General features: G+C 43.6%; 1 protein-coding gene and 1 non-coding gene across 2 annotated transcripts; one reads left to right on the forward strand and one right to left on the reverse strand.

Annotated features, from left to right (window-relative positions):
- The first annotated feature begins 7,684 nt into the window (after positions 1-7,684).
- LOC120066855 lies at positions 7,685-7,875 on the forward strand. Its single transcript, XR_005478837.1, has one exon. It is a non-coding gene; the product is annotated as a U2 spliceosomal RNA (small nuclear RNA).
- Positions 7,876-10,763: 2,888 nt separating this feature from the next.
- LOC120066512 (small VCP/p97-interacting protein-like) lies at positions 10,764-18,652 on the reverse strand. The gene is made up of 4 exons (XM_039017935.1): positions 18,239-18,652; positions 17,820-17,870; positions 12,370-12,539; positions 10,764-12,003 (listed from the first exon to the last, which is right to left on the reverse strand). The coding sequence occupies exons 1-4, from the start codon at positions 18,299-18,301 to the stop codon at positions 11,994-11,996; spliced, it is 294 nt and encodes a 97-aa protein (XP_038873863.1). The 5' UTR covers positions 18,302-18,652; the 3' UTR covers positions 10,764-11,993.
- Between the last annotated feature and the right edge of the window lie 7,198 nt (positions 18,653-25,850).

Genomic DNA, 25,850 nt, shown 5'->3' on the forward strand with positions numbered 1-25,850 from the left:
CAAGGGGATCAGTTTGAGCAAGGCGAGGATGGTGATGGCCTACTACCACAACAAGAAGTAAAGATGGCCGCCTACTACCGCAACAGAAGTAAAGATGGCCGCCTACTACCACAACAAGAAGTAAAGATGGCCGCCTACTACCACAACAAGAAGTAAAGATGGCCGCCTACTATCGCAACAAGAAGTAAAGATGGCCGCCTACTACCACAACAAGAAGTAAAGATGGCCGCCTACTACCACAACAAGAAGTAAAGATGGCCGCCTACTACCGCAACAAGAAGTAAAGACATTCATGAGTTCCTGAGGAAATGACCTCTTGCCTTTCCCAACTAGCAAAACTGATTGAAATGACAGTGACACAGGGCAAAGCCAGCTGACACTGTCATTCCAACCAGATTCCAACCAGTTGCTTGTACAGTATGTCTTCTAGTTGATGTAAGCCACAGCCGGCCCACCTGAGCTACAGAACAGACAGTGGCCAGCAGGTATATATCTCCTGTCCTAGCGGTCACGGCAAACTAGCGTCACGGTGACAGTTTGATTTGGATTTCTAGCCTTTGAGAATAATCTATGCAATCATTTTGACAATCATTTTTAGTCGGGGATTGAGGCTGGTATATTTGGTTCTAAAAGCATGTTTTCTAATGTTACCTTGTGTGTATTTTGTTTGACTTTTGTCATTCATTCATTTAATAGTGTGAAAGTATAGAATGACTTCTGTAATAATTGATATATTCTGAATAGTGATTGGATACTGGTAAAGCTGAATCTGGACATGTTCCACCAATCATGTTCCTCCTACGGTTCCACCAATCATGTTCTTCCTACGGTTCTACTAATCATGTTCCTCCTACGGTTCCACCAATCATGGGGTTTCTCCTTTCCTTGTTTTCTAAATATGCAGCTACACCACACAAGGGAAGATAATCATGGCTAAAACAATGTTTTTAAATGTATTCATGTAATCAGTCACAGTACAGGCTTACTGGTTACCATGCCCAGGGACTTGTCTCTGGCTTGAGCTTTTTGCTTTAAAGACCAAAGGGTTCCACCATTCAATCTAATGGAAGTCAACATTTAAAATATGTTTGAAATAGTGCTACATTATTATGTTAAAAGTCCTGACTAATATGAACAGCTGTACGTAGGATGTGTTTATTATGGTGCTGATTATGGATTTCTCTGTAATGTCTATTATGAGTGATTCTCTTTTTTTTCACGAGCTAGTTCTGCTCTCCTGTTCTGAAGTTAAACGCTTTTGATCATTTGTTAAGGAACGCTATTAACATCATTATTGTGAGAAGATTATTTCCGAGGATTAAAGAGACAATCAAATGTAGAATATTTATTTTTGATTCTTGTGAATGGCAATAGGACTGATCCAGATAACATGTATTGTATGGTCTGTCTACGATAACGTAGATTTGTGTCCATTCAACCTCATCCCCTGGCAAATTGCTAGAGAGCTGGCTGGTGGACAAGACTCGTGTTGATTGCTACTTTACTGACACCTACTGGTATGTTACAGTACTGAAAATGGCCATCCACAACTACAACGTGATGGCTGGCACTGGCTTGTTCCAAGAAGCCTTGCGAAACCACACTAACAGACATGTTATAACATGACATTCAACCAACCATCAGAGCAACCTCCAATCAAATCTAATCCTCTTTTATTCGCATTTACAAAATAACCTGTTTTACAACAGCATAGAAATTGGAGTCGTTATCCTTCATCAATGTTATTCAGTCACAGAACAAATAGTATATTTTACACACTCGAGCCTATAGTGCTGTGCACTACTTTTGACCAGGACCCCATAGGGTTGTGTTCAAAAGTACACATGATGACAGGGAATAGGCTGTCATTTGGTAGAGCCTGGAGCACCGACAGATCACTGCTGGGTTACATTACAGATTACAACTATGAACCAACCAGGAACTACTAGAATTCAATGACATCACTTTATTCACACAAACTACTAGAATACATAAACAATCACCAAGACAACACATCCGTTTTATAATACAATTTATTGAATTTATTTTAAAAGAGGACGGAACATTAGATTTGAATCATTCAAACAGAATAGGGCCCGGTTTCCCAAAAGCATGTTAAGGATAAATGAATCGTTAGACCCTTCGTAGGAACATCGTACAATTTCCCGAGCGGTTTCACAAAACCATTGTTATTAACATTGCACTGGAAAACGCTCGTAAATCTAATAAACTACCTCAGACCACTCCGAGAACAGCTAAATGCGTCCGTACATGTTTTTAAAAATATTTTTAATAAACAATCTCCGGTAAAACATGAACCTAGAATCACATGTGTTTTTCCGTCTGTGACCGCCGATAACATCTGAACAAAGTTGACTACAAATACAAAGTTGCCAATGCCTTTGCAATTTATACAAACAAGCGACGAATACAAATATGCTTCTAATGCAAAACGATGACTGTTTTAAAATATAAACAGTAGGCTCTAGGACCATTTTAATCATATTGAAATACATTTAATGTTCAATCAACTGAATTATATTTTGTTACTTGAAGGCTACTGTCTGAAACTAAACCAATTCACCTTGGTGGTGTGCAGACTGGTTTTATATTATTCTTAACGAATTCACACAAAACAGAAAAAAATGCAACAATTTGTCTGTGAAACTATATATACACTGCTCAAAAAAATAAAGGGAAAACAACACAATGTAACTCCAAGTCAATCACACTTCTGTGAAATCAAACTGTCCACTTAGGAAGCAACACTGATTGACAATAAATTTTACATGCTGTTGTGCAAATGGGATAGACAAAAGGTGGAAATTATAGGCAATTAGTAAGACACCCCCAAAAAAGGAATGGTTCTGCAGGTGGTGACCACAGACCACTTCTCATTTCCTATGCTTCCTGGCTGATGTTTTGGTCACTTTTGAATGCTGGCGGTGCTTTCACTCTAGTGGTAGCATGAGACGGAGTCTACAACCCACACAAGTGGCTCAGGTAGTGCAGTTCATCCAGGATGGCACATCAATGCGAGCTGTGGCAAAAAGGTTTGTTGTGTCTGTCAGCGTAGTGTCCAGAGCATGGAGGCGCTACCAGGAGACAGGCCAGTACATCAGGAGACGTGGAGGAGGCCGTAGGAGGGCAACAACCCAGCAGCAGGACCGCTACCTCCGCCTTTGTGCAAGGAGGTGCACTGCCAGAGCCCTGCAAAATGACCTCCAGCAGGCCACAAATGTGCATGTGTCAACATATGGTCTCACAGGGGGTCTGAGGATCTCATCTCGGTACCTAATGGCAGTCAGGCTACCTCTGGCGAGCACATGGAGGGCTGTGCAGCCCCACAAAGAAATGCCACCCCACACCATGACTGACCCACCGCCAAACCGGTCATGCTGGAGGATGTTGCAGGCAGCAGAACGTTCTCCACGGCGTCTCCAGACTCTGTCACGTCTGTCACGTGCTCATGTGCTCAGTGTGAACCTGCTTTCATCTGTGAAGAGCACAGGGCGCCAGTGGCGAATTTGCCAATCTTGGTGTTCTCTGGCAAATGCCAAACGTCCTGCACGGTGTTGGGCTGTAAGCACAACCACCACCTGTGGACGTCGGGCCCTCACACCACCCTCATGGAGTCTGTTTCTGAACGTTTGAGCAAACACATGCACATTTGTGGCCTGCTGGAGGTGGTACTCTCCTCAGACAGTCTGCTACACCTGCAACGTGGTACTCTCCTCTGACAGTCTGCTACACCTGCAAAGTGGTACTCTCCTCAGACAGTCTGTTACACCTGCAAAGTGGTACTCTCCTCAGACATTCTGCTACACCTACAAAGTGGTACTCTCCTCTGAGACAGTCTGTTACACCTGCAAAGTGGTACTCTCCTCTGAGACAGTCTGCTACACCTGCAAAGTGGTACTCTCCTCAGACAGTCTGCTACACCTGCAAAATGGTACTCTCCTCTGAGACAGTCTGCTACACCTGCAAAGTGGTACTCTCCTCTGAGACAGTCTGCTACACCTGCAAAGTGGTACTCTCCTCAGACAGTCTGCTACACCTGCAAAGTGGTACTCTCCTCAGACAGTCTGCTACACCTGCAAAGTGGTACTCTCCTCTGAGACAGTCTGTTACACCTGCAAAGTGGTACTCTCCTCAGACAGTCTGCTACACCTGCAAAGTGGTAATCCTCTGAGACAGTCTGTTACACCTGCAAAGTGGTACTCTCCTCTGACAGTCTGCTACACCTGCAAAGTGGTACTCTCCTCTGAGACAGTCTGCTACACCTGACAGTTCCTGAATAACAGTCTTTATGAACCCATCATAACAGAACCAGTAGAAAGGGAGAATACAGCCTGGTCCAACAATGGGCTGGTTGTTCTCTGAACGTCCTTCTGTAAAAAAAATTGTGAAGAAATAGTTCTTCAAGAAAGATTTTTTTACATTCACAAGCACTTGTGGTAATCTTAGTACAGTAACACAATGTTTGTCTTCATTGAGTAGCCAAGCTATCGGTCAATCCACAGACATCTTGGATATCTCAGTTACAATCACATGCTTCTGAAACTTCACAAGAGATAAAACTAAGGTGATAAAAATCAAGAGGATTTAGGCTGCTTCTCCATTCAATTAGAATTCTAAAAGTTATTAGTAAGACAAGAGAGATTCAATATCTCCCAGATAAAAGCACAGATTTGCAGGACACAGCCTGTCTGAAAGCATAATATCTCTTATCCACCTTTATGTTTGGATGTTCAGGGAATACAAGATAAATGATACTTAAAGGTTGATTTAAATTGGTAGATAAGTGATTTGGCATTGTTGGGCTCCCGAGCGGCACAGCGGTCTAAGGCACTGCATCTCAGTGCTAGAGGCGTCACTACAGACACCCTGGATTGATTCCAGTCTGTATCACAACCGGCCGTGATTGGGAGTCCCGTAGTGCGGTGCACAATTGGCTCAGTGTCGTCCGGGTTTGGCCCGGTCGGTAGGCTGTCGTTGTAAATAAGAATTTGTTCTTAACTGACTTGCCTAGTTAAATAAATGAGTTGAGAGGAGGAAACAAAAGAAGATGAGGAAGAGGAGAAAGTTGGAGGAAGAGGAGGAGGTGTGGTGAGCTTTAGTGTTAATACTGGAGAAAGGCCTGTCCCAGTCTCCGCTGTCTATGTACCACCAATGTCAATATAAATATCAAAACAGATACCAAACATTAAGAAACTATAAGGAATAGAAGAGTAACTGCAGTGAAATAAGCCAGGGACCTGTGGAAAGAAGCCCCCTGATCTCCCCGTGTCCGCCAGCAGGGGAGGACACAACACCTCAGCTCGTGCTGTATGGGGTGGACCGAAGGCCGATTCCACCAAGCTCTGGCTCACCCTCAGGTGTCTGAAGGACACACTGTGGTCCTCTGACAACTTGTTGGTAGGGAAACGGGTGGAGACCCCCCACCAGGTAGTGGCCTTGAGAGCCACGGAAGCCCTGAGGTGGTATGGACAAAATAGTCTCGACCCCAGACAAAGTATCACCCACAACATCTAAGGTCCCGGCCGCCACGGCCTGACAGTGCTGCGGCGCCTAGGGGAGGGATCTCTTCTGGGCCCTGAAGGATGGGGGCGGAGTTGATTCGGAAGAGCAGGAGGAGGCAAATTTGATAAGGACTCACCCCATTCCTCCACAAAGGAGAGAAGACCGCTTTTTTAATAATGGGATTTTTAAACCGTTTTATGTCTTTAAAAAGGTATACTCTTGTTTGAATTATATGTGCACATTTTAAATGGCTTTTACAGATTGGATATTTTTAAAATTAATTATTTCTTAGGTTATTTTATTGTTTTAATAACAACATGTACTTTTAACATATTGTAGCGACCCGCACAGACAGCTGTGTGTTATGTGTTAGGCTAGTAGGTGGTTGTGTTGTACTGACCAGTACACAGTGTTCGCGGTGTCCGACATGTCAATCAACCTGCTATCTGCCAATCACGGGAATGCCTGGAATGTTCTGATGCCGGGCATCGTGGTGGTTGGCGGAGTGGCGTGGAGGGGGGTTGGGCAGGGGGGTGGAGCATTGGAAGTTAAGACCAGGTTCACCCTTTGTTCTCCCTCTTACGTTTGGGCTTCACAAGAGAAGGTCACGGTTGGCTTGTGGGTTATCTTTCATTTATTTGGCGTGGGCTACGGCCAAACAGTAGCCTGTGTAAAGTTAGGTTAATAAACCGTCAATTCGTAAACTCAAACCTCTGTCTGGATAATTGTTCCTTTATGATCTAGTCAGGTCATTACATTGGTGTCAGAAGTAAAAACGTCGATAAAAGTTAGCCAGCTAGCTAGCTGACTTCTGTGGCTAGCTACCGTAGGTGAGAACGGGGTTGAAAATGCTTCGAGGGAATCCGAAAGTGAAGGTGGAGGTAGGGGACGATTATGGCCAATGAGGTACGTGTGAATGGACGTCGGTGGGTCTGGCTGAGGAGATCGCCAGGGCGTCGGAGCCCAGAGGCCGCTTGAGGGAGGACATTAGAGTGATGGCGGCTGAAGCGGGCATGAGCGCTTTGTCGACTGCTTCGCGCCGATTCTGGTGGGCGGACCGAAGGTGTGACGTCGACGAGGAATCTGGGGCTCAGGATGTAAACAAACATGGCGGCGCCCAGTTCCCAGTTGCGTCCCTAGCTGTTAAGACCCCGAAGTATTCCGGTAAGGCGGATTGGGAAGCTTTTCATGCTCAGTTTGAACTGTTAGCTCATTTTAGTGGCTACTGGCAGGTGCCCCTCTCCCCAGAGGCCAGAGCCAAAACTGTGTTCTCCACTAACAGAGGACACTGTCAGTTCAAGGTCCTGTGTTTTGGCCTGTGCAACGCTCCAGCTACTTTTGAGCGTTTGATGGACAGGGTGCTGGATGGCATCCCCGACAGCAGTGTCTGGTATACCAGACACGGCTCGGTATGAGTAATTTAGGAGGGCAACTTTATAAAGGCCTCCTCACAATGGCCTTATCATACAAGGCTCTACAGACAGATTTAAAAATACATAGGCTATTTTTGCGTTGATGATGAAGTCAAGTAATCCCCAGTTTACAATTGGCTCATTCATCCCCCTCCTTTCCCCTGTAACTATTCCCCAGGTCGTTGCTGCAAATGAGAATGTGTTCTCAGTCAACTTACCTGGTAAAATAACGGTAAAATAAAAAATAAAATAAAAAAGTGGTTCAACATTCAAGTGTATTTTATTGACAACATAGAACTGCTTGTACAAGGCGACGGTCGGTGGAAGTCTGTCGCCACCAAGTGGACAATTTGTTTTGTTCCCTTGTGGCATCAACGCTTCTTGAGATATTTTATAAAAGATAAAATGTTATGTCAATATTATTATCTGCAAATTGTTTCTCCCACCCGTATTTGATAGATTATTACTCCAATTTAGCTGTAAATCTGGTTTTAACTCAATAAGGATTTGTCTAGTTTCCGATTGGAGGGCGGATGACCGCGTGACTTTGTATCCTACCAATGTGTTACATTGTATCAGTGAAAAGTGTCTTTTCCCGACGTTGATCAAATCCCGATCTATGCCACCATTTTTTAACAGCATCATAATCTTTGATATTTGATGTAAAGTTTACATAGCTCATTTGGCTGTAAGCGTTTCCGGATTTGACGTGTCTGAGAACGGCACCTTCCTCCCGAAAGCATTGCGGTATCGCTTCTCGGCCTTTTGGCTAAGATCAAGTGTAGTATCTGTTCTTATCAGTTTAATATCTGATACGTCCCCTATCTGGGGACCATATATTAAATTGATTTTTGGAATAGGGAGATGGAATAGGGGCTTGCTCCGTCCACTCCACGCATCGACCTGGTATTGCAGTACCTCCAGGAACGGTGCACCCCCTGCCGTTGTAAAGAAAAAGCAGACGAAGCCAACCGGATGGTTCGTTTATTATAGTCATGATGGATATTGCGTTTAATTAAGCAAGTCTATGTCACTAGATAGTGTTCAGTCACCCATTTAATCAAAACAAATTCAAATAGTTTTTGATGCTTTAATGCCGTTTTTATGTGTATAATATGATGTACAAAAATATATATGAGCTGTTTTCAAAGAAAATGCAACAATAAAACTTTTCCATAAGAAAATATATGTTCTCTGGGAGACCCGCCAGGGACCTGTGGAAGAAAACAGGCCCTGATCTCATGTCCGCCAGCAGGGGAAGACCTAACGCCCCAGCTCGTGCTGTTATGGGGTGGGCCGAAGGCCTCCACAAAGCTCTGGCCCACCCTCACGTGTCTGAAGGACGCACTGTGGTCCTCCCGCAACCTGCTGGTAGGGAAACGAGTCCCTCATGGTGTACTCTTGTACTATTTCAATCAGGAAACAACTGTCTTTACCTACTAGTTTTTTTGGAACAAGGTTGTCGAGTTTCAAAACAGCGTCCATAAGACCTACAGAGCTGTTGCAAAACAGGAAATGGATTTTCAAAATGTAGTTGTCTTTTTAAAACATAAATACATTCATCAAAAGAACACGACTGCTTGCAACAACAAAAAAGATTAACGCGACTATACTTGTCTCGTGTCCAAGCGGACAAAACAGGAAGTTAGTTTTGTATTTTAAAAATCCCAGTAGATCTATACATTTTCTTTGCAGTCACTAAAATCATGATGATCAAAATTGGAAGTGCAACTATCCAAAGGTACAGAATTATGGGAAATGACTCTCACTAAGCATATTTCACCAAACAATATTACAAATCAAATTTGATACCTGATTTCAAAAAAATATTTCAAAAATAAGCAGATTGTGTGTGTGATTCATTCATCAGATGTACTAGGTGGGTATAGGAAGAAGAAAACCTCAAGTATAAAAAGCAAGGCAGGTATAAATGCAATACTTCCAAGTGCACAATAACACCTGCTGGTTCAGGCTCTCTTCCCATTTCCACCTGAGATCTGCAGAGTTATCATCGTGGACAGGTACGCCCCAGTGGATGACAGATCTGCAGAGTTATCATCGTGGACAGGTACGCCCCAGTGGATGACAGATCTGCAGAGTTATCATCGTGGACAGGTACGCCCCAGTGGGTGACAGATCTGCAGAGTTATCATCGTGGACAGGTACGCCCCAGTGGGTGACAGATCTGCAGAGTTATCATCGTGGACAGGTACGCCCCAGTGGGTGACAGATCTGCAGAGTTATCATCGTGGACAGGTACGCCCTAGTGGATGACAGATCTGCAGAGTTATCATCGTGGACAGGTACGCCCCAGTGGATGACAGATCTGCAGAGTTATCATCGTGGACAGGTACGCCCCAGTGGATGACAGATCTGCAGAGTTATCATCGTGGACAGGTACGCCCCAGTGGATGACAGATCTGCAGAGTTATCATCGTGGACAGGTACGCCCCAGTGGATGACAGATCTGCAGAGTTATCATCGTGGACAGGTACGCCCCAGTGGATGACAGATCTGCAGAGTTATCATCGTGGACAGGTACGCCCCAGTGGATGACAGATCTGCAGTTATCATCGTGGACAGGTATGCCCCAGTGGGTGACAGATCTGCAGTTATCATCGTGGACAGGTACGCCCCAGTGGATGACAGATCTGCAGTTATCATCGTGGACAGGTACGCCCCAGTGGATGACAGATCTGCAGAGTTATCATCGTGGACAGGTACGCCCCAGTGGGTGACAGATCTGCAGAGTTATCATCGTGGACAGGTACGCCCCAGTGGATGACAGATCTGCAGAGTTATCATCGTGGACAGGTACGCCCCAGTGGATGACAGATCTGCAGAGTTATCATCGTGGACAGGTACGCCACAGTGGATGACAGATCTGCAGAGTTATCATCGTGGACAGGTACGCCCCAGTGGATGACAGATCTGCAGAGTTATCATCGTGGACAGGTACACCCCAGTGGATGACAGATCTGCAGAGTTATCATCGTGGACAGGTACGCCCCAGTGGATGACAGATCTGCAGAGTTATCATCGTGGACAGGTACGCCCCAGTGGATGACAGATCTGCAGAGTTATCATCGTGGACAGGTACGCCCCAGTGGATGACAGATCTGCAGAGTTATCATCGTGGACAGGTACGCCCCAGTGGATGACAGATCTGCAGAGTTATCATCGTGGACAGGTACGCCCCAGTGGATGACAGATCTGCAGAGTTATCATCGTGGACAGGTACGCCCCAGTGGATGACAGATCTGCAGAGTTATCATCGTGGACAGGTACGCCCCAGTGGATGACAGATCTGCAGAGTTATCATCGTGGACAGGTACGCCCCAGTGGATGACAGATCTGCAGAGTTATCATCGTGGACAGGTACGCCCCAGTGGATGACAGATCTGCAGAGTTATCATCGTGGACAGGTACGCCCCAGTGGATGACAGATCTGCAGAGTTATCATCGTGGACAGGTACGCCCCAGTGGATGACAGATCTGCAGAGTTATCATCGTGGACAGGTACGCCCCAGTGGATGACAGATCTGCAGAGTTATCATCGTGGACAGGTACGCCCCAGTGGATGACAGATCTGCAGAGTTATCATCGTGGACAGGTACGCCCCAGTGGATGACAGATCTGCAGAGTTATCATCGTGGACAGGTACGCCCCAGTGGATGACAGATCTGCAGAGTTATCATCGTGGACAGGTACGCCCCAGTGGATGACAGATCTGCAGAGTTATCATCGTGGACAGGTACGCCCCAGTGGGTGACAGATCTGCAGAGTTATCATCGTGGACAGGTACGCCCCAGTGGGTGACAGGGTTGGGGTCAATTCCATTTCAATTCAGAAAGTAAATCCCCAAAAAATGTTCCTCATTGAAAAGCATTGCAGATAGTTGTAATTTCAGTGTACTTCCTGAACTGAAATGGAATGGACCGAAACCTGGTGAATAACGGTAGTCCTATTACCATCGTGACAACAGACTGCATACCCAAGAAAGAACATTATGTGACACCGGTGTATGTTTGGATAAAATAATTCCTGGAACATTGTCATGACAACAATATTACTGAACAGGTTGAAATGAGAAAAAAACAGAAGAAGAAATATTCATGCATAAAAAACACTTTTTCATCAGGCTTTCACGACTCAAACCTCTTACCTCATTTAAAATATAGCATTTTCTTCATACATTACAAACCATTACAACCTGTAGCAAATAACTTATATTGCACAGACATATGAAAATCAAACACTAAAGTGAAAAGTCAACTGAATAGTGCTGGTGCGTGAACTCTAAAACATTCACGTGGTTCATCAGTAGCTATGGGAAACGTAGTTCTTTTCACACTGATCTACAATAGAAAATGTCATTTGAATCATCTAGGCCTATTTTGAACAGTAAAAAGGACTTTGTTGCATAAAATCATTGTAGAAGGAAAATATACTATACAGTAAATAGATCACAAGAATGAGAATATTCCTCAAAGTTCAAAATGTCTGAAACAATTGCAAAAGAAGTAAGCGCCATGGTGTTAAAGCTGGCAAAGTTGAAATGGCTGAGAGAAAGAAAGGCGAGAGGACAAAGAGAACACAGAGAGAGAGAGAGTGCACTGCAAGACGCCTGGTACAGTTTATCGATGTAGTGTGAGAGCATATTTCCTCTGAGTGTTTATATTCTATTCATAGCTATGCCACCCTGTCTGTTCCAAAGCTCCATTGGCTGGCTTGCATATTCTCTTGTATATATTGGCATTAAGGGAGGCATGTCCTGTGATTCACACGGCCAACATTGGGCAGCAGAATCTTTTTTTTTTTTTACCAGCGTCGAAGCCCGGCAAACTATCCTACGAAGTTGAGAGATGCAGACACACAATCGCCTCTAAAAATAAAATAAAAAGCTTGCATTTAAAAATAAAAAATCTAGTAGAAGGGCTGACATTCAAAAAAAAAAAAAAGCCTTTTCAAGTCAACTGGTACCGACACTCTTCATGATGTTAGCTGAACCTCAGTCTACATTGAGACTTCCAGGATCTCTCCATGTCTATCTTTAGCCTACCTGCCACTACAAAACAGAAGAAAACATGGTATTAAAGGATGGAATAGACACAGCTCACGCATCTCCTCAAAAAGGGGAAAAGCATACTCGTAGACAAATAAATGACCTGTTGAGAGAAACAGGAAACATTCGAACAACAAGTGGGCGATATGTGGCATAAATAAACCAGATTCAGTCATTCATGTAGTCGGAGACATTAAAAAGCCATTATGTTTTGGGCTACATCATTTAACTATTCTAGCGCAAAACAAATGACCTATATGATTAATTAATTATTTAAAAAGAAATATATATATATATAAGCCAGCAAAGAATACAAGGTTAGGCCGTCTTGCCTTTCTCAAAGGTGTGCTGATTCGTTAAGAGACTTACCTCTTGAAGTTGCAGGCAGACTGTGACATGACATAATCTGTGTTGAAAATATGAGGACTAACCTTCAGCCCTCCTCCAGGCGGAGACGGTCTCATCTCTTGTTTCTCCATCTCCTTATTCTTTTTATTTCTCTCAACTGCTTGGGGGTTTTTGACACCCCTGTAGGTTGTCTAAGAGGAGATGGAGAGGTCAGAATGGCAGCTACAGACACACGGCTCTGTCCCCACTGGCACTCTATTCCCTATATAGTGCACTACTTTAGACCAGAGCCCTATAGAACCATATTCCCTACATAGTGCACTACTTTAGACCAGGATCCTATAGAACCCTATTCCCTATATAGTGCACTACTTTAGACCAGAGCCCTATAGAACCCTATTCCCTATATAGTGCACTACTTTAGACCAGAGCCCTATAGAACCCTATTCCCTATATAGTGCACTACTTTAGACCAGAGCCCTATAGAACCCTATTCCCTATATAGTGCACTACTTTAGACCAGGATCCTATAGAACCCTATTCCCTATATAGTGCACTACTTTAGACCAGAGCCCTATAGAACCCTATTCCCTATATAGTGCACTACTCCTGACCAGAGCCCTATAGAACCCTATTCCCTATATAGTGCACTACTTTAGACCAGGATCCTATAGAACCCTATATATGTGATGTGATCTTCCTGTCTGGGTTGGCGCCCCCCCCCCCCCTTGGTTTGTGCTGTGGTGGAGATCTTTGTGGGCTATACTCGGCCTTGTCTCAGGATGGTAAGTTGGTGGTTGAAGATATCCCTCTAGTGGTGTGGGGGCTGTGCTTTGGCAAAGTGGGTGGGGTTATATCCTTCCTGTTTGGCCCTGTCCGGGGGTATCATCGGATGGGGCCACAGTGTCTCCTGACCCCTCCTGTCTCAGCCTCCAGTATTTATGCTGCAGTAGTTTGTGTCAGGGGGCTAGGGTCAGTTTGTTATATTTGGAGTACTTCTCCTGTCTTATCCAGTGTCCTGTGTGAATTTAAGTATGCTCTCTCTAATTCTCTCTCTCGGAGGACCTGAGCCCTAGGACCATGCCTCAGGACTACCTGGCATGATTACTCCTTGCTGTCCCCAGTCCACCTGGCCGTGCTGCTGCTCCAGTTTCAACTGTTCTGCCAGCGGCTATGGAACCCTGACCTGTTCACCGGACGTGCTACCTGTCCCAGACCTGCTGTTTTCAACTCTAGAGACCGCAGGAGCGGTAGAGATACTCTTAATGATCGGCTATGAAAATCCAACTGACATTTACTCCTGAGGTGCTGACCTGTTGCACCCTCGACAACCACTGTGATTATTATTATTTGACCATGCTGGTCATTTATGAACATTTGAACATCTTGGCCATGTTCTGTTATAATCTCCACCCGACACAGCCAGAAGAGGACTGGCCACCCCTCATAGCCTGGTTCATCTCTAGGTTTCTTCCTAGGTTTTGGCCTTTCTAGGGAGTTTTTCCCAGCCACCGTGCTTCTACACCTGCATTGCTTGCTGTTTGGGGTTTTAGGCTGGGTTTCTGTACAGCACTTTGAGATATCAGCTGATGTACGAAGGGCTATATAAATACATTTGATTTGATATATATAGTGCACTACTTTAGACCAGGATCCTATAGAACCCTATTCCCTATATAGTGAACTACTTTAGACCAGAACACTATTCCCTATATAGTGCACTACTTTAGACCAGAGCCCTATAGAACCCTATTCCCTATATAGTGCACTACTTTAGACCAGAGCCCTATAGAACCCTATTCCCTATATAGTGAACTACTTTAGACCAGAACCCTATTCCCTATATAGTGCACTACTTTAGACCAGGATCCTATTCCCTATATAGTGCACTACTTTAGACCAGAGCCCTATTCCCTATATAGTGCACTACTTTAGACCAGAACCCTATTCCCTATATAGTGCACTACTTTAGACCAGGGCCCTATAGAACCCTATTCCCTATATAGTGCACTACTTTAGACAAGGGCCCATAGTGTTGACTACACTGTTACAAGTCTAACGTCTCTTATCATGTGTTCAGTTGAAACGAGTTAATTCATCGTCTTCAGTTCACTTTATTGATCTTTTCAGAAATGGGTCTCGCATAATTGAGAGAATTTACAGACAAGAGTATTACTAGAATACAGGCCTACATGTGCATGTCATGATCTGACTAGAAATATTATGTTGAACGTAATTCTATTTGTACGGTTAAACGCTAGATACAGAAGGGTTGCAAATCAAACTGAGCTTCCTGAAAGAGGATAGTGCTCGCCATTGGGCAGGGCAGCCAGTTGTCAGACTTCCTGAAAGAGGATAGTGCTCGCCATTGGGCAGGGCAGCCAGTTGTCAGACTTCCTGAAAGAGGATAGTGCTCGCCATTGGGCAGGGCAGCCAGTTGTCAGACTTCCTGAAAGAGGATAGTGCTCGCCATTGGGCAGGGCAGCCAGTTGTCAGACTTCCTGAAAGAGGATAGTGCTCGCCATTGGGCAGGGCAGCCAGTTGTCAGACTTCCTGAAAGAGGATAGTGCTCGCCATTGGGCAGGGCAGCCAGTTATCAGACTTCCTGAAAGAGGATAGTGCTCGCCATTGGGCAGGGCAGCCAGTTGTCAGACTTCCTGAAAGAGGATAGTGCTCGCCATTGGGCAGGGCAGCCAGTTGTCAGACTTCCTGAAAGAGGATAGTGCTCGCCATTGAGCAGGGCAGCCAGTTGTCAGACTTCCTGAAAGAGGATAGTGCTCGCCATTGGGCAGGGCAGCCAGTTGTCAGACTTCCTGAAAGAGGATAGTGCTCGCCATTGGGCAGGGCAGCCAGTTGTCAGACTTCCTGAAAGAGGATAGTGCTCGCCATTGGGCAGGGCAGCCAGTTGTCAGACTTCCTGAAAGAGGATAGTGCTCGCCATTGGGCAGGGCAGCCAGTTGTCAGACTTCCTGAAAGAGGATAGTGCTCGCCATTGGGCAGGGCAGCCAGTTATCAGACTTCCTGAAAGAGGATAGTGCTCGCCATTGGGCAGGGCAGCCAGTTGTCAGACTTCCTGAAAGAGGATAGTGCTCGCCATTGGGCAGGGCAGCCAGTTGTCAGACTTCCTGAAAGAGGATAGTGCTCGCCATTGAGCAGGGCAGCCAGTTGTCAGACTTCCTGAAAGAGGATAGTGCTCGCCATTGAGCAGGGCAGCCAGTTGTCAGACTTCCTGAAAGAGGATAGTGCTCGCCATTGAGCAGGGCAGCCAGTTGTCAGACTTCCTGAAAGAGGATAGTGCTCGCCATTGGGCAGGGCAGCCAGTTGTCAGACTTCCTGAAAGAGGATAGTGCTCGCCATTGGGCAGGGCAGCCAGTTGTCAGACTTCCTGAAAGAGGATAGTGCTCGCCATTGGGCAGGGAAGCCAGTTGTCAGACTTCCTGAGAGACATTCAGTACAGTTCATGCAGACAGATAGCCGTTGCCAGGTTGTCACTAGTTACCACAGCCACAAAGTCATAAACACCACGTATTTCTACAATTTATCTTCTTAAAATATTATTTTAAACCTAACCATAACCACACTGCTAACCTTATGCCTTACCTTAAATTAAGACAACAAAAATTAGATTTTTTTTCCTTTCATGAATTTTACAATTTAGCCAATTTTGACTTTGTGGCTGTGCTATCTAGTGGGAACCCAGTTGCCAGCTGTTTGACACATGCTGGATTATATGACCTCCAATGTGGCAAGAGGCCTGGTCCCAGATCTGTTAGAGGCATTAAGTTCCAGTATATAGTGTTGTTGTGTCGGGGAAAAGCATAAGTTATAGCCTGGTTCCAGATCTGTTTGTGCCGTCTTGCCAAATCCTGTGGTCAACGGAGTGACAATAACCATTGGAGCTGGCAAGACAGCACAAACAGATCTGGAACTAGGGTAAGGAACGTTTAAAATAAAGTTAAGACAGAATGACAAAGTGTGCAGCACCAGAAGTGAGAGGTGGGTCGTGTGGGTGGTGGGAGGAAATACCAGCCGAGTCAAAACATGGAGCTAAGAACACGGTCTTCATACTCACCTCGATGCTTTAGTAGGACGACATGTTTTATGGGTTGGATACAATTGGCTTTGACTGAAGAATTTCTGTATAACAGTAAAAAAATAAAAATACCCACCAGTCTTATGAGGAGCAACTAAACATTATGATTGAAGATACTTTAGTAGCCTTGCAACAAAGGGTACAAAACACTATAGATTGAATTTCTAGATTGGATTTCTTGGTTCAAGGCTCGTTATAGTCGGCTAACCTTTTCACACTACGGAGCCGAAATCAAGCCGAGCTGCAGTGTGCTGACCTGGTTACACGGCACATCTACCGTACAGATGTAGGATCTTCATTTGAGCCAGTTTGCTACAGCCTGAACATAATCATGCAGCAACAGGAAATGTGAATTATTATGTGTATTATAATTAAATTGAATTTTTTTTTTGTAGGAGTTGATACATTTTTCGTAAGGGAAAAATCGAGTCTGAAATATCACAGTGGAAATTACAAACTTCAGAAGACTTTTTAAATCTCAAATATACTGCAAGTTCTCCTGCAACAGGGTGATCACATTAAGATCCTACATCTGTAGCTGCTGGAACCGTACTGGGAAGGGATTGGAGCCAGCGCAGTAGGGGTTTTCGGTCAGTTAACACGATAGTGGTAAAAGGGATAGGTAATGAGATGCCTTCTCTCTTCTCCCAGCAGACTCCACTCTGTCTCAGGAAGCTCTTCTATGCGAATAACAAGACTGGGAGAGTGGCTGGCTGCTGAGATGAACTGGTAGAGTTGGGACAAATAAACCATACCGATCACTTATCACAGGCATTTTGGCAGATATCGTTCATTACGATAAGTAGCCTATAACTAGAGAAATGTGTTTTGAAATTAAATGTTTTCTAATATGACTGATTGTTCATGGAACAATAGATGGCTACAACCATACAACTAGTAGTAGTAGTTTAAAGGATTTTTTTTTTTTGTACAAATGGTGCACATTAAATGTTATAAACTTTAATCGCATAAATTCAGGCAATTTATCACAATTTGGATTTCTGTCTGTATCGCCCAGCTCTACTGACTGTTCAGTGGTTGTCTACAGTACGCCACTTAGAAGACACTCATCCCAGCTAAATGACTCATGGTACAGTGGTGTACAGGATCCCTGCGGGAACTGACCCCACAACCTCACCACACCCTAATCCAACTGAGCCACACAGGACCACCATGTGTGGGCTATATAGGGCTGGTTTCCGGGACACAAATTAGTCCTGGACTGAAAAAAAAGAATAACTAAACGGTGAATCTCCATGGAAAATGCTTTTCGATCCTGGACTAGGCTTAATCTGTGTCCGGGAAACCAGCCCTTCGCTGTACCAGTGTAAGCCTACCGTATATGTTTGTCATAACAACTTGTCCAAAACAGTCATACCTCTTTCTGTCTCTTCTCAGCGGCCTCTGCCAGCTCACGTCTCCTTGTCTCCTGGGAAGGAAGCAGAACGAGTGGGAGGAAAAAAAAAAAATATATTATAATGTTAAATGAAATTAATGAGGAGAAAAAAAATATTAAAGTAATGAGAAATGAAGAGCAGAGATCTGAATGGGAACGTATAATTCTTATTGTTTTGGTGTTTATTGGTTATGCTGTTTTATGTTACATTGTTTCATTTTGGAATCCAAATATATGTACAATTTGTTTACGATGTTGACCTGAAACAGACAATTGTGTGTGTGTGTGTGTGTGTGTGTGTGTATATACACAGCTGGCAATATATATATAAAGTGTAGCTCGCTAGTTACCGGCAGCAACCAAGCTAATAATGAACCTAGCTACTGTAACAAGTTACTTACTCGATCTGGTGTGGTGGACAAGTCGTTTCCAGGTCCACCAAGGCACGGTAAGCACATCCCCATACTTGAGCAAGGAAATCAACTTTTTAGTTTCAGTGTTGAATGTTTGTTGGCTACTTGACTAGATTGAGCTAGTTAACGTTAGTTCGCTAAATCTAGAAGAACCCACCAGGCAAGGTTAGCAAAAGTGCCAAGTTAGTTACTCTTGTGCACATCGACAAAGTGGCTACCCACTCTGCTTTTGCTAAATCTACGAGCTAACTAACTATAACCATGGAGGAACAGACCTTAAATCACCACGGAAGGGCCAACCTCCAACCACTCTCATCAGCAAGTTTTTCCAACTGTCCAACCAAAACCACTGCCTTGTCTACTTGTATATTCCCAACAGTCATCTAGAACAGTAGCAGTGGGATGCTCAACTTTCAGCCTAACCCAATAAAATAATGTTGTTTTTTACGCCGTATATCCAAAGGCATCGCACCACTCGGACAGGCTGCACACAACACTGAGGTATACAGAACGGCTGCATAGTGTGTTCTGAATATATTTGTGAACCGCTTTGCGATCTGAAACACAACGCTTTTGTAGTCTGCCATGTGCGATCGAAGCTGCCGCCCTGTAACGAGGAGTCACCAGCTTGTCGTCAGCAACACAAAAAAATTAAAAGTACTTCCGTGTTGCGGAATTTAAGAAACTTTCAAAATAAAAGTCTCCCACGTAATATTATATAAAGTGTGAAAAACTTGTATTTATTCATGATATATGAACAACTATTGTCTAAACATCAACAATGATTCATATTTGTACATATTTAAGTTGCATTTGCATTACATTTGTAAAAAAAAATATATGTTCTAAGGTCAAATAAATGTTCCCAATGCAAATCAACGCAAATGGAATACCTATTTGCCTATAGAGCAACACATATTCTGGGTGCCACAGTAAAAGTATTATAGGAAGGGCCTCCCGGGTGGCGCAGTGGTCTAGGGCACTGCATCGCAGTGCTATCTGCGCCACCAGAGTCTCTGGGTTCGCGCCCAGGCTCTGTCGCAGCCGGCCGCGACCGGGAGGTCCGTGGGGCGACGCACAATTGGGCTAGTGTCGTCTGGGTTAGGGAGGGTTTGGCCGGTATGGATATCCTTGTCTCATCGCGCTCCAGCGACTCCTGTGGCGGGCCGGGCGCAGTGCGCGCTAACCAAGGGGGCCAGGTGCACGGCGTTTCCTCCGACACATTGGTGCTGCTGGCTTCCGGGTTGGAGGCGCGCTGTGTTAAAGAAGCAGTGCGGCTTGGTTGGGTTGTGCTTCGGAGGACGCATGGCTTTCGACCTTCGTCTCTCCCGAGCCCGTACGGGAGTTGTAGCGATGAGACAAGATAGTAATTACTAGCGATTGGATACCACGAAAATTGGGGAGAAAGGGGGATAAAAAAAATAATATATATATTATAGGAAATACTCAGGGGTGTCTGTAGAATGTATATATGGAGTCATTCCATGGTGTTCTGAATAATACGGAGTGTTGCCAATATGTATTACATATACAGTGATTTGCATTGTGATCAATGGAATGGGTGGAGAAAGGCCAGCATCACTCTAGGTGTTATTCCGTATGAATCGTTTTTCCCGTAAAGTGCTATATTTGTACCGTATAGTTTCCAGGCACCACATTTTAAGCTGTTTGACCACAGTAAAAGTCCAGCAACATTTCCTATGACCTAGCATTTTGTTTAAACTGATTTGTATTCTAGGGACTCTAGTGAGTAGACTGGACTAGGGACTCTAGTGAGTAGACTGGACTAGGGACTCTAGTGAGTAGACTGGACTAGGGACTCTAGTGAGTAGACTGGACTAAGGACTCTAGTGAGTAGACTGGACTAAGGACTCTAGTGAGTAGACTGGACTAGGGACTCTAGTGAGTAGACTGGACTAGGGACTCTAGTGAGTAGACTGGACTAGGGACTCTAGTGAGTAGACTGGACTAGGGACTCTAGTGAGTAGACTGGACTAAGGACTCTAGTGAGTAGACTGGACTAGGGACTCTAGTGAGTAGACTGGACTAGGGACTCTAGTGAGTAGACTGGACTAGGGACTCTAGTGAGTAGACTGGACTAAGGACTCTAGTGAGTAGACTGGACTAAGGACTCTAGTGAGTAGACTGGACTAGGGACTCTAGTGAGTAGACTGGACTAGGGACTCTAGTGAGTAGACTGGACTAGGACTCTAGTGAGTAGACTGGACTAGGGACTCTAGTGAGTAGACTGGACTAGGGACTCTAGTGAGTAGACTGGACTAGGGACTCTAGTGAGTAGACTGGACTAGGGACTCTAGTGAGTAGACTGGACTAGGGACTCTAGTGAGTAGACTGGACTAGGGACTCTAGTGAGTAGACTGGACTAGGGACTCTAGTGAGTAGACTGGACTAGGGACTCTAGTGAGTAGACTGGACGAGGGACTCTAGTGAGTAGACTGGACGAGGGACTCTAGTGAGTAGACTGGACTAGGGACTCTAGTGAGTAGACTGGACTAGGGACTAGTGAGTAGACTGGACTAGGGACTCTAGTGAGTAGACTGGACTAGGGACTCTAGTGAGTAGACTGGACTAGGGACTCTAGTGAGTAGACTGGACTAGGGACTCTAGTGAGTAGACTGGACTAGGGACTCTAGTGAGTAGACTGGACTAGGGACTCTAGTGAGTAGACTGAACCCTGGTTTTATGGACACACAATCAATAATTTTTCCTGTACAGTGCAATTTGTTTGTGCAGTAGAACAAAAATACAGTGACTTTTCTTAAACATTACATTTCAAAATTGCATCCCTTGAACAATAGCACCAGTAAATAAACAAGAATCTTACAATCAGAATAAAATGTTTTTTTATTATTTAAATTTGTATGTATTTGTATATTTTTTTTTTACCAGTAGGCTATTATTATGTTCTTGACATTAATTTACTTAAACTCCAACCTTTCCTCAATGTGCTGAACCTTATAATATTATCTATCTTATATAATGTAGTCTGTGTCTTTCGTTTAGAATTTTCACACATGTAGTTATATTTTTTACATCGTGCACTATTCAAAGCTGCAAAAAAAAAAAAATCGTTTACACATAGCGTCATACCGCCGACTTTTATTTTGAAGGCAAAATGCAGGGCGTCTATGCAGGTGTTGTGAGATCTGACAATCTGTGCCGAACTGCAAAAAAGAAGACTTGGAACACCAGCGTTTTCATGCAGTTGGGATGGTTGTCCAGTAAATGGAATATTATTGATTTCATTATCATAGCCAAAAAAAACGATTCCACTGTCCGTTTTTTTTTTATATATAGGAAATGTAAACAAATAATGTCTAGTTTCCATAGTTTCTCTCATGGAATGTCATTCCTTTGCTGCATGATTTGGGGTTTAAGAGAGCATAGGAGGGGAATGTGACGTGTTCCTTCAAAATCAATAAAAAGGACATGTATAAATGAAAAAAATACACTCTTCTCTACTACTGTCGCCTACATGTTATTTACAAAAGTATATCCTGGACAAGATCACTTCAGATGGATAGACTTCACAGCTATGCATCTTTATGTGTGTAATCCATTGACATGCAATCAAGAGATCTGTACAGACTTGTATATGTAAATATTCCAGTATATTAGATTATTTGAAATCTAGCCTATGATCATCTTTTTGTCATCTTGGATTAGCCCTGTTCAGTTAAATAGGCGAGCATTTTTCCCCACAGATTTCACCACTCCACCAATCAATAATCAATAGGCGTTTTATTATGTAATGCTGTCAGACTCATAACCAATCGAATTTCAAAACCCCACCCATGAATACCGTTAATGATGAACATGTCAAAGGACAGTGCGACAGTGTCTATTGGAAGACCATGGTCCGACTCCGTTTCGGGGAACCATATTTAATTTAATGTGTATCAGTTAGCCTAATGACATAGTTTCTCCGAGGTTAGGCTACCGGAATCGCACCATGAATACTCAAATTCAGTTTCATTTAGTGGATCCCGGACTCGAACTCTCCTCAACGCAGACAGGTAGGGCTACCACCAACTTCACTTTTAAAGACTTTCTTTTTGGAATAATTATAAAGGGGTTATCTTCCGTTCATTGGCACGGGGATAGCCTTGTTTGTCTGACATACATTTTCCTAATAAAGCGAAGCGACTCTCGGTAGAGTCAACACGTTTCCATTTCTCATGAATTAGATTTCAACCGCTATAATTTCGATGATCATAAATTATTCCGGAGGCACAATGGAGCGCCATGCTATGAATTTGACATTTTACGCACTAGCCTAATAATATACAGTACCAGTCAAAAGTTTGGACACACCTACTCATTCATGGGTTTCTCTTGTTTTCTACATTGTAGAATATTAGTGAAGACATCAACACTATGAAATCCCACAAATGGAATTATGTCGTAACCAAAAAAAGTGTTAAACACATCAAAATATATTTTATATTTGAGATTCTTCTAAATAGCCACCCTTTGCCTTGATGACAGCTTTGCACACTCAGCATTCTCTTAACCAACTTCATGAGGGAGTCACCTGGAATGCATTCCAATTAACAGGTGTGCCTTCTTAAAAGTTAATTTGTGGAATTTCTTTCCTTCTTAATGTGTTTGAGCCAATCAGTTGTGTTGTGACAAGGTAGGGGTGGTGTACAGAAGCTAGCCCTTTTTGGTAAGAGACCAAGTCCATATTATGTCAAGAAAAGTTCAAATAAGCAAAGAGAAACGACAGTCCATCATTACTTTAAGACATGAAGGTCAGTCAATCTGGGAAATTTGTACAGTCGCAAAAACCATCAAGTGCTATGATGAAACTGTCTCTCATGAGGACCGCCACAGGAAAGGAAGACCCAGAGATAACTCTGCTGCAGGGGATAATTTAATTAAAGTTAACTGCACCTCAGATTGCAGCCCAAATAAATGCTTCACAGAGTTCAAGTAACAGAAACATCTCAACATCAACTGTTCAGAGGAGACTGCTTGAATCAGGCCTTCATGGTCAAATTGCTGCAAAGAAACCACTACTAAAGGACACCAATAAGAAGACTAGATTGAGCCAAGAAACACGAGTAATGGACATTAGAGCGGTGGACATCTGTCCTTTGGTCTGATAAATCCAAATGTGAGATTTTTGGTTCCAAACAACATGTCTTTGTGAGACGCATAGAAGGTGTACGGATGATCTCTGCACGTGTAGCGATACGCCATCCCATATGGTTTACGCTTAGTGGGACTATCATTTGTTTTTCAACAGGACAATGACCCAACACACCTCCAGACTGTGTAAGTGTAACAGTTCCGTAACTACAGACGCTGGGAGATGGGATGCAAGTACAAGGTGCTGATTTAATAAATAATAGACGTGAAACAAAGCAAGAACAGCATCTGGACAAGAGAAACAAAAACAACATCAATGCAGACATGGGAATGAAACTGAGGAAGTGACGGATATTTGACCAAGAAGGAGGGTGATGGAGTGCTGCATCAGATGACCTGGCCTCCACAGTCACCCAACCTCAACCCAATTGGGATGAGTTGGACCGCAGTGTGAAGGAAAAGCAGCCAACAAGTGCTCAGCATATGTGGGAACTCCTTCAAGACTGTAGAAAAAGCATTACAGGTGAAGCTGGTTGAGAGAATGCCAAGAGTGCAAAATTGTCATCAAGGCAAAGAGTGGTTACTTTGATTTGTTTAACACTTTTCTGGTTACGACATGATTCCATATGTGTTATTTCATAGTTTTGATGTCTTCACTACTAACCTACAATGTAGAAATATAGTAAAAATAAAGAAAAACCCTGGAATGAGTAGGTGTGTCCAAATGTTTGACTGGTACTGTACATGCATGTCAATCTATTTCCAATAATAAAAAAATATATAATTTGCCCCTTATTTGACCATGCAAACAGTAATTGGGAAATTGTGTAGACTACATATTTAACCTGTATTTCTCCCCTTAAATATATTCATATGCACTACATTACACTACACAAAATGCAGGGTTGTTTGGATGACTGGTGGTGGCAGGTATTGGGTCAGTCAGTTGGGTTGCTTTCTTCAGAAAGAGCATGGTTGGGTTGTTAACGCTAGGTTATTGATGCTGCGTTAATTCTCCCGCCAAATCCAGAAGGTCAAAGTGATGAGGTAAGCTTGTCAATGAGGATTGTTGCAGCTGTTTAGCAAGTCTAGCGTACCGTGCAGCCAGCGCTGAATGGAATTACTTTTTGCTGGACAAATGGGAAAGGCGTTGTGGCTGACCAAAAACGGTGAGTAAAAAGCTAGCTAGCTAACATGACTAATGATCCATTCAGGTTAAATAGACCTAGCTATCATAATTACATATTTTCTCAGTCATTGAGTCATTAAAACTCGTTTTTCAACCACTCCACAAATTTCTTGTTAACAAACTATAGTTTTGGCAAGTCGGTTAGGACATCTACTTTGTGCATGACACAAGTCATTTTTCCAACAACTGTTTACAGACAGATTATTTCATTTATAATTCACTGTATCGCAATTCCAGTGGGTCAGAAGTTCACATACACTAAATTGACTGTGGTTTTTTTAACAGCTAGGAAAATTCCAGAAAATTATGTCATGGCTTTAGAAGCTTCTGATAGGTTAATTGACATCATTTGAGTCAATTAGAGGTGTACCTGTGGATGTATTTCAAGGCCTACCTTCAAACTCGGTGCCTCTTTGCTTGACGTCATGGGAAAATCAAAAGGCATCAGCCAAGACCTCAGAAAAAAAAATTGTAGACCTCCACAAGTCTGGTTCATCCTTGGGATCAATTTCCAAACGCCCGAAGGTACCACGTTCATCTGTACAAACAATAGTACGCAAGTATAAACACCATGGGACCACGCAGCCGTCATACCGCTCAGGAAGGAGACGCATTCTGTCTCCAAAAGAAGAACATACTTTGGTGCGAAAAGTGCAAATCAATCCCAGAACAACAGTAAAGGCTCTTGTGAAGATGCTGGAGGAAACGGGTACAAAAGTATCTATATCCACAGTAAAACGAGTCCTATATCGACATAACCTGAAAGGCCGCTCAACAAGGAAGAAGCCACTGCTCCAAAACCGCCATAAAAAAGCCAGACTACCGCTTGCAACTGCACATGGGGACAAAGATCATACTTTTTGGAAAAATGTCCTCTGGTTTGATGATACAAAAATAGAACTGTTTGGCCATAATGACCATCATTATGTTTGGAGGAAGAAGGGGGAGGCTTACAAGCCAAAGAACACCATCCCAACCGTGAAGCACGGGGGTGGCAGCATCATGTTGTGGGTGTGCTTTGCTGCAGGACGGACTAGTGCACTTCTCAAAATAGATGGCATCATGAGGATGGAAATTTATGTCAATATATTGAAGCAACATCTCAAGACATCAGTCAGGAAGTTAAAGCTTGGTCACAAATTTTAGTTTTATTGATTTTTTTTTTTTTTTCATTGATATCAGTGTTCCCATTCCTCTGTCAAAGATAGTCAACACATTTTTATTTTACCTTTATTTAACTACGCAAGTCAGTTAAGAACAAATTCTTATTTTAAATGACGGCCTAGGAACAGGGGC

The sequence above is a fragment of the Salvelinus namaycush genome, chromosome 21 (assembly GCF_016432855.1).
Source record: "Salvelinus namaycush isolate Seneca chromosome 21, SaNama_1.0, whole genome shotgun sequence".
Classification (NCBI taxonomy): Eukaryota; Metazoa; Chordata; class Actinopteri; order Salmoniformes; family Salmonidae; genus Salvelinus; species Salvelinus namaycush.

Bases quoted from the DNA above. Each gene is read 5' to 3' on its own strand.
- LOC120066512 (XM_039017935.1), bottom strand. From the start codon at position 18,301: ATGGGGATGTGCTTACCGTGCCTTGGTGGACCTGGAAACGACTTGTCC. The intron at 17,871-18,238 runs GTAAGTAACTTG...CTTCCTTCCCAG, and splicing joins TGTCCACCACACCAGATCGA to GAGACAAGGAGACGTGAGCT. The intron at 12,540-17,819 runs GTATGACTGTTT...ATCTCCTCTTAG, and splicing joins CTGAGAAGAGACAGAAAGAG to ACAACCTACAGGGGTGTCAA.